General features: G+C 34.8%; 1 protein-coding gene and 1 long non-coding RNA gene across 6 annotated transcripts in view; one reads left to right on the top strand and one right to left on the bottom strand.

The window, feature by feature from the left end:
* LOC136025328 (uncharacterized) overlaps window positions 1-12,410 on the top strand; it is a 116,268-nt gene that overhangs the window by 71,299 nt on the left and 32,559 nt on the right. For all 4 annotated transcript variants that reach the window (XR_010617069.1, XR_010617067.1, XR_010617068.1 and 1 more), the window contains one exon: window positions 4,767-4,862. This is a non-coding gene — a long non-coding RNA (uncharacterized LOC136025328). The remainder of the gene's footprint in view (window positions 1-4,766; window positions 4,863-12,410) is intronic.
* Window positions 1-12,410, bottom strand: part of LOC136025327 (sodium-independent sulfate anion transporter-like) — a 57,989-nt gene that overhangs the window by 38,202 nt on the left and 7,377 nt on the right. For both annotated transcript variants that reach the window (XM_065701239.1, XM_065701241.1), the window contains exons 2-3: window positions 4,777-4,998; window positions 1,316-1,511 (exon numbers count right to left, since the gene is read on the bottom strand). In XM_065701239.1, the coding sequence (XP_065557311.1) occupies window positions 1,316-1,511; window positions 4,777-4,998 (418 nt within the window). The remainder of the gene's footprint in view (window positions 1-1,315; window positions 1,512-4,776; window positions 4,999-12,410) is intronic.

Here is a 12,410-nt window from a genome sequence, read left to right as displayed (position 1 = left end):
GTTATGAATTTGGGCAGCATAAGAAAAACACTTGCATAAGAAAAAATCAATAAATAAAGACCATTTTATTCGAATCAACTTTTTAAACAGTGAAGAAGTAAATTATTATCATTTTTACTATTTTCAAAGTTCAAAATGATTTTTTATTTGCTATTTCCGAACCATATTATAATTTGTGGTATAATCTAGCTTATATTAGATCATTATAATCCAACAAATCACAAATTACCAGAAGATATTTTGCAGTTAAAAGTAGCCAAAGGATTCTATAGTGTTCTTGTGCGCGAGGAATTTTTTCAATGCCGCAATTTTTTTTATTTTTTTTTCCTGTAAGATAGTATTGTTTTGTGCATGAAAAACTGGATTAAGTTTTACTGGACAGGCAATGCTGCTCTAACTCAAAGCCTTTTTATTAACTATATTCTAGATCCTAGAAGAAAAAAATTTGCACATAATCTCTTCTTGACCTATGACCTAAAATGAAAGGCCTTGCGTGGGTATTGATGGTATAGGTTACGGAGGAATACCTGCTGTAAAGTAGTTGGTGTGCAGTATGCGCATGGTAACATTGAGACTAGCTGAATGACATATTGGCGTATATTATAGCATTTTATCCCTTCTTAGGCGCGCACCAAGCCTTAAAAAATATTAAAAAAAGAAAAATTGGAGTTAACATTTATTGTAATTACATCCATTGAATTCTTTTCAGAATGGTTTTGTAAGATGTTAGTTTGATGATGATTCATTGAAGTGGTGCCAGCTGATATATCGTGAAGCGATGTTTAACCAAATTAATTTTTGTTTATGATATTTCATATAAGCGATGTTTGCAAGGGTTCATTCAGGATTTTGTTCGGAGGGGAGTATTTTTTTTTCGGTGATGGGGTGGGCTTATAAAGAAAAATCTATACATAAGAAATAAAAAATTTCCTTTATTTATTTTTGCTACTTTTTTTACGTGTCAGACCAAGGTATCGTGAGAGGAAGGAAACTTAGTAACTCCCTATTCCCCCCAATAACACCATGACTGTTTGAAGTTTTAACTACCTGACGTTTCATTGAAGTAAGGCTTGTTGATGATTTACCGTTGAACCCATGTTCCGTCATTCAAGCAATTCTGCAGGAATTTCGCGGAAAGATTTTAAGTTTAAGTGATGTTGTTTCTGTTCTGTTGAACTGATCTTCTACTGATGTTTCACTGAAGTTATATTTCATTGATTTTTTTACTTCTTTGTTTGACTACTTGGAGAGATTTTTCTTAGGGATGTTCGCATAAAATACGTAGAAAAAAGACAACAACATAATGAAAGTTTACCTAAGTTGAAAATACCCAAAAGAGTTTCAATAATGCCAGACATGAAACAGAGAAATACTGCAGCGCTTGGACCCAAGGTACTGGTGGCAGAATAGGTGGAAATCGAAAGCAGAGCTGTTGGACCAATAGTTAGATAGGCTGTACTTCCAAGAAGGGCGTAAACATAGCATCCCATTATACCTGCATACAGTCCGTACTGAAATGAAAACAGATAAGCAAAAGCCAATTCTTCGTCTATATATTTTACAAAAAACTGGATTCCTTAAAAAAAGAAGATAATGGCCAAAATTTCGTCTCTCAATTTCCTGGAAAAAACATAAACCAAGCAGATTGGGCGTAAGCTTGTTCCCCTTCCCACTCGATTCCATCTCCCAAAGTTGTCTGATCTAAATTTTGAGATAACTACTTTTTCATCATAGTTTCAAAGGTCTAAAAAATGTGTTTTTGGTAATAATATGAACCTCCTTAGTCCCTGGGGAAAAGGCTGTAAGCTAAGCAGTTATGGTGACATAAGGGGAGTTGTGTCAAACCAATGGTCCTAGAAGATTGGCAGAGGGTGCCCAGTTCAAAAATTGATTAGTCTCCAGTTTTTTCAGAAAAATGAAGAGTTATTACTTGAATTTTGACATTTTTTGATACACTGCAGGTGGTGGCCTTTCTGGGAATTTCGGATATGATTTGAAAACATCCGCGAAAAATTTTCTTGATGATTTTCGGCGAGGATGAAATTTTCCAGGGGGTATTCTCTAGGTGGTGGGTATTTTATGTGAGAAGAGCTTTACTTTAAGGAGTTTTCCATTGGGGAGGGAATTGTCAGTGGAGGAAAGCTTGATTTCTTGGGATAGTTTGACAAGTAATGAGCAGTGAAATAAAAAAAGTATTTAAATTGAAAGTGAGGAGTAACACTAAAACAAAAGACAAACAGAAATTATTTAGTATATTATGGGTGAATTGCTCCCTCCTCATTACCTATCTCTTTACGCTAAAGTTTGATTTTTTTTTTTATCTCGATTCTTTAAGAACATATCTAGAAACACAAGGACTGTTTAATTTTAAGAAGCTCTTTTAAAAGTACAAAAGAACTGTATCAAGAAGAGCGTGGTTTGAGGAGGAGGCACTTTCCCTAATATAAGAAATATGAACTATAAATAGGTCAGGGTAGCACCAACAGTGATTAGGTCTATTATTTCTGAAAAAAAAATTAATCTGGAAATGAAATATATATATATATATATATATATATATATATATATATATATATATATATATATATATATATATATATATATATATATATATATTACAGTTTCATTTATGCTATAGCATTCACCCTTGAAGTTGGGGTGATGGGGGTCAAACTTTCGGTTTTAAAGTATTGGGGATGAAGTGAAACTTTAGCATAAAGATAATATATTTCTTTCAAAAAGCAATATTTTATGTCTATCAACTCTGTGTGAGATACCCGCCCCCTCAAATAGGCAAAATTTCTCTCCCTTTTAACCGTTCACATCCAAGGCTATTCTAAGAATAAAAGAGGCTAGTATCGCCCTATTTTTACTCTTCATCATCAAATTTCCTTTACATATTCAATGGTTGAGGCAGTCTTGAGACACTAAAGTTTTTATCCCATGGTGACTACCCTTGTTTGACCTTGTTTAAGAAGCAGAGGTGACGAAAAGTCAAACCTCAGTGCAAAAGGTAGGAGGGTCATTTGGGGACATTCCACCTGATTAAAGGGATAATTTATGCAGGTTTTATGTTTTCATATATCTATTTACTTTCTTTGAAATAAAACCCATTTTTTATTTGATTAATTTTCGTTTAATTATTCACATCTGGGTTCGTCCTAAATACGATGGGTAAAAAAACTCACCCCCTTAGTCTTTATTAGTTACCCCGAAGTCTGAATTGATGCTTCGAGAAAAAAGTATTATCTAGCTGAATGTTTTTAAAAATAAAATTCAAATAGTTTTAAACAAGATATAATTAAATTTTTGCAAAATATACTTATTTTCGGCTTTTTATTACAACGCTTTAACACCTACAAATTAAAGTAAAAATAAAATGTTAATACCTACATAGTAGGTATCTAGGCCTCGTCAAAAAGTATCGTTGCATACAATGCATGATAAAGAACCACAAATAGGGAATGACTTGCACTAACAGTAAGCGAAAACCAAAACAAAAGTTTTCGTTGCAATGCAAATGTTACAGCGAAAGACCGAAATCAGAGAATGTCTACATTTACCGGTAAATGTCCGAAATTCTTTTCTTGCAGCTTGGATTTAGGCAACTCTGCCGCTCAGCTTTGTCAGTTTTATGGAAGTTTAGACGGTGACAGGTTAGTTTAGATTAGGTTTCTAGCCCATTTATATGATTTTTATCTTGTTTTAGCCTAACATAACTATAACTTTTGCCATCAAACCTTGCATCTGACTGGCAAGACTGATTCAATCCATGCAAAGAAAAAGGAATTTCGGATATTTACCGGTGTATGTCGACATTTACTAGATTTCAGTCTTTCACCGTAAAAACATGCATCAAAAGAGCAAAATTGGCAAACATAAACAGTTTACCACCCCTATCGAAGAGCACATATATTTACAAGTTTGTTTGGTAGAAATGTTGCCAGTGTGTGTTTAAACTTAACGGAGCAGCAAAGTTAACTCAGGTGACGGAATATGCAAAGTGGCTAATGGTTGATCAGCTAGAAATTATACGCCAGTCATCAACAGGTTTCTTGTAAACTGGACTTCATATTAAACAGGGCGATTTCCCTACTTGGTATATGTTTAACTTTTTGTGATCTGGTTTTAATAAATTTTACCTGGGCCAGCAGCTACACAGAAACAGCATAAAATGTACCTTGAAGCACATATTTGACACCGACCAAACACGATACAAGAAATCAGACACAATGCAGCAAAGGCTGTAATAGCCCAAATTGTGCTTTGTTGCCTAGGACTACTTATAATGGTTTATTGACCGTTTTCGGTCAAATCTCTAATTTTTTTCGTGCTTCCTGGTATGATTCTACTATGGATTCGAAACCCTGTCCCCGTCCACATACACCCCCTTATTCAATTAAGACCTTTAGACCTATAGGACATTAGGTGACGTTTATCAGAAAGTAACTATAAGGAGTGGCCCAGCTAAGGGGGAAGTTGCCCACCAAGTAGCTTATATTTTTAGTTTAATTTAGCTTATGTGTCAGCATGTGTCGGAACACGGAATGGTTTTGTCGGCCATTCTTTATATCTCCTCTTCAAACTCTAAATCCGAGCTGCGTCCCTGATCATAAATTTTGTATTTTGTACAGAATTAACACTCAAACAAAACGTAAATTACAGATTTAGCACAGAATATTATTGGAGCCCATTTTAGGATAGGAAGAAATTTGAATTTTTGAAATTTGTATTGTTAAGTTCTTAATTTGTATCTCAACTTTTAGTATGCCTTACCTGAGGTGGCAATCCGGCAACAATGGCATAAGCTATGCCTTGAGGCACGAGTGTGAGGCCAACAGAGCATCCAGCAATGAAATCAGGTACGATATAGCTCAGTTTATATTCTTCAACCCATTTCAGGATAGGAAGCCGTTTGTATAGGGTTTTCTTACAAAATATTTTCTTTGCCAATCGTTTGTGGCAGGGTTCTTTTGGAATCGATTCCTCTTCGGAGACCTAAGTAAAGAACACATTTATAATTTCATCAAAGCACAAATAACGCTATTGTTTTTAATTAAATAAAAAAAACAAGTGTTTTTAACTGAAACTAAGGAGCTACATTAAAACTTAAAACCAACAGAAATTACTCTCTTGGAGGAGTAGAAGATATTATGTCTTTCTCTAAACTTCTAGATTGTACAGCTCTCAATTCTCTTCTTGTCAAGTAAAAAGTCCTCATAATGCACTTCTTGCAAACCTTTTGTATTTTACCTCTGTCATGAAAAAATAATGTTGCTTTTCCTGGGGTTCTATTATTTCTTTGTTGAACACTTTGGAACCTGTTTTTGCATCAATAATAGGAGGTATTGCTGGTGTCCAAGAACGACAAAAACAAATTTTATTGGGTATTTTCGGTGATTCTTTGCTTTATTTATCTGGCTACAGGTTTTGCGTCTGTTTCAATAGCCTGTTTGCTTCTCTCCTGAATGATTAAGTTTCTTTCTCTCTGCACAAATGATTCCGTTAGGATTTCTTTTTCTTTTTTCTGGTTTCTGAAACAGTACAGGCAAAAGGCTGCAACAGCAAAACCTCATATTGTAGCTGCAAAAGCAGGTTCCAAAGGGTTCAACAAAATAACGAGAGAACCCCGGGAAAAGTCACATAATTTTTTAATGAGAGAGGTAAAATACAAAAGGTTTGCAAGAATTGCATTATGACAACTGCTCAATACAGGAAGGGGGTTTGGTTTAGGCGGACTGAGCAAGTTTAAGCTTAATTACAACTGGTGGAAATGGGACTGGATACATAAATGCAATATCTATAGCTTTAATACTATTGAACTAAAAAACTTGTCGAATATACCAATTGAAGCAAAAAAAAAGGTGATTCAAGATGGCATTCATAACACCGTTTCACAAAAAAAGGGGACTGAAACCCGTTTATGCACAAAGGTACTAAGTAGTAGTCGTAGCAATGACATTAGTTATAATATAAGTTGTTGAAGTAATATTAATAGTAGTAGCAAAAGCAGTAGCAGTAGGAGTGGAAGTACTCCTACTACTAATACTTGTAGTAGTGTAGTAGTAGTAGTAGTAGTAGTAGTAGTAGTAGTAGTAGTAGTAGTAGTAGTAGTAGTAGTAGCAGCAGCAGTAGTAGTAGTAGTTGCTTTGATAATTTCAACTTAATACTCTCAGCCATTCTTGATATACTGCTGATGAACCCTTTTGATGACCTAGATGCAGGTAGTGTGTTTTGATTTAGTTTAATGTCCACCTCATCATTCACTGAAAGTTTCACCTTAAATAGGCTACCCTTAGCAATTCCGAATATATTGCAGATATGCATTTCGACAGCTTCGAATAGATATAGCTCTTTATGATTGTGTTCAACATTCACCTCCACATTCCCTGAAAGCTTCACCTTAATATCCTTAGTCGTTCCTGAGACATCTTAGATATGCTCTTCTGACAGCCATGGACGCACATATTGTATTAGGATTTAATTAATAATCCGTAACAATGTACCCTAAAAGTTCCCGCAATTCCTTAGTTGTTCCTAGGATATTCTACGAACGCTCTTTTGATAATCACAGTGTCACTATACACAGATAATAGAGATACACAGTGTCTCTATTGATTATGATTTAGATTCTCAGTAATTTTCACTGAAAGAATCTACTTAATACACTATTCTGTTCCTGAGACATTGTATAAAAAAATTGACAACTTTGATAACCTTAAATTCTTCTAATTTAGTTCAAAAGTAGCAGCAGTAGTAGTGGTAGTAGTACTAGTTGTAGTTGTTGAAGTAGCAATGGTAGCAAAGCTATAAGTATTAGTAGTAGTAATAGCAGTAGCAGTAGTGGTAGTAGTAATATTATTAGAAACAGTAGCAGTGGTAGTAGTAGTAGTGGCAGCAATAATGGCAGTAGTAGTAGCAGTTACAGCGGTTGCAGTTACACTCATAGCGTAAGTAGTTGTAATAGCAGAAGCAATTAGTTGCAATTGCAGGTAGTTGTAGTTGCAAGAAGTGACAATTTTTGCTTCAAGTGGTCGCAGTAATAAGTAGTTGCTGTCACAAGTAGTCACAATAGTCAAAATTATTTCTAGCTTCAATTTGGTGTTGCAGTCAGAAATGACCGTTACCCTTGAAAAGAATCGCATTTTAATGCTGATTCCAAATTTTTAAGGTTCATTAAGTTTAATATTACCCCTCAAAAGCTTCGGGGCTGAGAAAATTTTCCTGATTTTAGAAAAAGGTGGGAGAATACCTCAAAATGTTATAGAATGTTAATGAAGATCATACTATCGGATTAAGTGTGTTAGAAAATCTTGCTGTAGAGGTTTCAAGTTCCAACAGTCAAAAATGTAGAATTTATTTTTTTTACAAGGAGAAAGATATGGATGCGTGTTAATTCTATTTATTATTTTTCCCCATAGATGATCGTTTCGAAACTATGGCACAAGAATACCTGGAGAGGGCTCATTAAAAAGAGATTAAAGTTCTAGTGCCATTTTCACGTGACCAAAATTATTGGAGGGCAACTAGCCCCTTCCCAGCTCCTTTTTTCCCTATATTCGCCTGATCAAAATATTGACATTATCATTTTGTTCAGCATAGTTGAAAAAACGACAACTATCTCTTCGGGGACAACATTTCTCTGGCAATCTAGCGGGGAGAGGGTTGTAAGTTACGAAATTTAATCATTGATTACGTTTAGTACTGTTATTGGGAAGTATACGGACAATTTCAGGATGGGGTAGGTGTAATTTTCTGCTTTGGAGGTTTTCCAAGTCGAGAATATTCAGTGGGGAAGGAAGTTTCCGGGGGGGGGGAACTTTCTGCCTCTATTTGGAGGCAATCCAAAGGGTCGAAATGGGGAGCTAAATTACTCAAGTTTTTTTTTGCATTAAAATTCAACCTTTTAAAATATGTGCCTTCACTATTTACTATATTCACGTTTCACGTTTGTCTCATCAAAAAGCTCTCCCGCCAATTACATTTCTGAGAGAAATGGAAAAAAATTCTAATAAATACTGTGCAATACCTTACCTAAGAGATTAGGAAATATTCAAAGGTTTGGACTCTGCATCCATCTTCTCGATATCTTCTCTGCATCGGTAACAATTTTTGACATAGCACAAATAAATAAATTTTTCTCATGATAATACGGCTTTTGAATTACTTGTGTGCTTCCTATTACTTCATAGGTTGCGTAGCTACCTACTATTTCATACTTTTAATTGCAAAAGCATATCTTTGTATGATTTTCCTAAGGCTCAGTTGGCACTGAATGCAATAAAATTTCGTAACCCAATCGTGTGAAATTTTACACTTTATGTAATATACGCATTCAATTTGACACGCTTACAAATTGTTTCCCTTAATGCATGTGTGCTGTTGAATTAATTTGTCTAGAAAATCAAATGAATGGGCCTATAAAAAGCTTGATTATAGGTGTAATTTAGTCTGAAACTGCACGTTTGGGTGTTCCGTAAAGCAATCCTTAAAGGCAGGGCCGCAGGTACCTCAGACTGAGACCCAAGAAAAAATTTCCGCATAACCCCCTCTTTGATCTTTTTTTTTGTAAAACACATGCAAATGAAAGAGAGATATACAATCATCTCATTCAATTTTAAAAAATTTTGTAAGTAATTCCAATTTTTTTGGAACTTCAACTTTATTTATCGAGTTATTAATTGCTCATTAGACTCTGTTCGTATAAAACGTTACGTGGTTGTATTTGTATAAACATAATTTTTGTAAAATATGCTGTTTGTTGTCATTAACTGTAATGGGGTTTCTACTCGTGGTGTTCTTACAATGTTAAAATTCAAATCGGTATGCTTTGTAAAGCACGACAATTATTTATTTTGCAAGTCACCTGTAATAACAAAAAAATCATTGTGTTAATGAACATATAGAAAAATTAATATTAAAATCCAAAAAAGATGCTGGAATTACAGAGTTTAGACTCGCTGAACAAAATCACAAGGCAACAAGTTTTAAGTTGTTCATACGTGGACTGTAAAAATTAGCGTTTAAATTCGCGAATAATCTACTTCTAAACATTACACGGTAATTTTAGAGCACAGCAAAAATTGTCTTGACCAAACTATTTAATACTTTTACCAGTTATCAATATTCAGAATTGGTGAGGAGATAAAAATCAAAAACTAACACGAGTTAATAAAGCAGAAAACTATTTTTTTTCAAAAAAGGGGTTAATATACCCTCAAAGAATACTTGCCAATTATAATTAGTCATAGAGTAATAATGTGCACTGGACTTAAAGGCGAGTGAATGGAATTTTTCATATTATATGGGTATAGCTTACTGGGAAAGCCCACTTGAATCGCCGGCCTGTGATGTTAAGTTTAAAGCGTAATTTTGATTCATCTCTTCCACCTTAATCTTATGAATACTTTCCCAAAAGAGATGCAGAGTCGGTGCCATGGTGTAAAGTGACCAAACCATTTGTATTATGGACTGAAACTTCGACAAAAGCATATTTTTGACCAATACTGTATTGAGAGGATATCTTCTCCCTTTCTCCCCTCTTGTATACAGGCATTTCTGGTAACTATTTCAATTTTCAAAAAGATTTAAAAAATGAAAAGTTAGTTTTCACCAGGGTGATAGTGGTGAAAATGTTCTTGTGGTATCCCTGAGAATAGTAAGCATAAATAAAGGACTACTACTGCCAGTTTAATTCACTGTCCAGCTGCTAGTAGTCCTATCCTAGTCCTGTCCTGTCCCAGTCATGAGGAATGGCATTTCATGGAATTAGCTGCCAATATTTGATGGGTTGAAACCTTTAATGGTAGCAAAAATCATTCGGGGGAAATCATTTCTCTGAACATGTGCAGCACTGACAGTGGTGCAACTTTTTTTTCGCTGAGAAAGATGCGGGAAAGAATTTCTTTTGCTAGTATTAAAAAGTTCATGGTATCGAGCTGTAGTAACCAGCGACCCGGCTAAAGAGTAACCGAAATTCTAAAAAACAGAATTTTAATACCAAGAGGTATATCAAATGAATTGGATTTCATTTTGAATATATTAGTTTCATCAAGTTTAGTCCTACACATCAAAAGTTACGAGCTTGAAAAAATTTGCCTTATTTTCGAAAACCCTACTGTAGAGGTAAGCGCCCTTCTGCAAAAATGTGGAATTTTGTATTTTTGCCAGAAGAAAGATCACAGAAATGTTTTTTTTTCAGGGGTGCTCGTATCGACCTAGTGGTTCTAGAATGTCACAAGAGGTCTCGCTCTAACGAAAATTAAAAGTTCTAGTGCCCTTATTGAGTGACAAAAAGACCGGAGAGCTACTAGGCCCCCTCCCACGCTCATTTTCCAAAAATCACTGGAATTTTTCTTTAGATAGCCATTTTGTTCACCATAGTCAAGAAATTTAATAAATATCTTTCAGAGAAACCGAATCCCTTACAGTCCCCAGGGGAAGGGCTGCAATTTATGAAGTTTGCCCATTGTCAAACAGTTCGTGGTAACGAGATGTGGTAAGGAGTGACCCGGCTCAATAATAACTAAACTTCTAAAAAACGAAGTGTTGATACCAATAGTTATACCGAAAAAATTGTATTTTTATACTGATTTTAAATATATAGGTTTCATCAAGTTTAGTTTACCCATCAAAAGTTACAAGCCTGTGAAAATTTGCTTATTTTAGAACATATGGGGAAACACGTGCTAAAAGTCATATAATCTTAAAGAAAATTGCACCATCAGATTCAGCGTATCAGAGAAACCTCCTATCTACAAAAATGTGAAGTTTTGTATTTTTTTTTGCCAGAAGACAGATCACAGATGCGTTTTATTTGTTTTGTTTCGTTTTTTCCCCCAGGGGTGATAGTATCAACCTTTGTGATTCAGGGGTCATTTTTATGGAATTGGGACAATATTCAAGCTTTAGTATAAAAAGCGAGGTACTGACGAGGGGGCAAACCCCCTCGTCTATGTAACAAAAATATACAAATACAGAAGTTCGTTACGTAAGTTAATTCGTAAGTTACATATATTTATTAATAATAAAAACGTTCGTAAATCAAATAAAAGGTTCTACTTGCCTTTTTGAGTAACCACAAATCGGAGGACAACTAGGCCTCCTCCCTCACCCCTTTCTTATCAAAATTATCCGATCAAAACTATGAAAAAGCCATTTAGCAAAAAAAAAAATAATATACAAATTTTATTTCAATTATTCATGTGGTTAGCCAAAATAAAAACATGTGTTAATTCAACAACGTTCAGAAATCAAACAGTTCATGGTAAACTTGACCAATTTTAGACCAATGGTTACATCAAACGAATCGTATTTTTACGCTAATTCCAAATATATAAGTTTCATCAAGTTTAGTTTTAACGATCAAAAGCTACGATCCTGAAGAAATTTACCTTATTTTAGAAAATAGGGGGAAAGACACCCTAAAAAAAAAATCTTAACGGGAATCACACCATCCGATTCAGCGTATCAGAGAACCTTATTGTAGAAGTTTCAAACTCCTATCTACAAAAATGTGGAATTTTTGTATTTTTTCCCAGAAGACAGATTACGGATGCGTGTTCATTTGTTTTTTTTCCTCAGGGGTGATCATATCGACCCAGTGGTCCTAGATTGTCTCAAGAGGGCTCATTCTAACGGAAATTGAAAGTTCTTGTGCCCTTTTTAAGCGACCAAAACAATTTGAGGGCAACTAAGCCCCCTCTAACACTCATTTTTTCCCAAAAGTCACAAATTTTTAGATAACTATTCTGTTCAGTATAGTCGAGAAACCTAATAATTATGTCTTTCGGGATGACTTAACCCCCACCGTCCCCGGGGGAGGGGCTGCAAGTTACAAAATTTAACCATTGTTTACATATAGTAATAGTTATTGTGACGTGTACAGACGTTTTCAGAGGAAGTTTTCACGTTAAAGGGATGTCGATGGAGGCAGTTACGTAGGAGGATTTTTCTTTGGAGGAATTTATCATGAGGGAACAAAATTTCCGTGAAGGAGCCGCAGGACTTTCTAGCATTATTTATAAGGTGGAAGTTTTTCCGGTGGAAGTAAGGAGCAGCATTAGAACCTAAAACGAACAGAAATTATTAGGTATATAAGGGGGTTTGTCTCCTTCAGAATACCTCACTCTTTACGCTAAAGTATTTTCATAATTTCAACTATTTATTCTACGGCCTTTGTGATTCAGGGGTCATTCTTAAAGAATTGGTACCAAGTTGAAGCTTTAGTGTAAAGAGTGAGGTATTGATGAGGGGGAAAACCCCTCATATACGCAATAAAAATATACAAATATAGAATTTCGTTACGTGAGCTAATTCGTCAGTTATTTAATGAAATAAAAACTGCAAGTTTTTTTGCACTTTTTTCGACTGCAAGTAAGGAGCGATATTGAAACTTTAAAGACCAGAAA

This window comes from Artemia franciscana, chromosome 3 (assembly GCF_032884065.1).
Source record: "Artemia franciscana chromosome 3, ASM3288406v1, whole genome shotgun sequence".
NCBI classification, from domain to species: domain Eukaryota; kingdom Metazoa; phylum Arthropoda; class Branchiopoda; order Anostraca; family Artemiidae; genus Artemia; species Artemia franciscana.
This window is presented reverse-complemented; position numbering and strand designations above follow the sequence as displayed.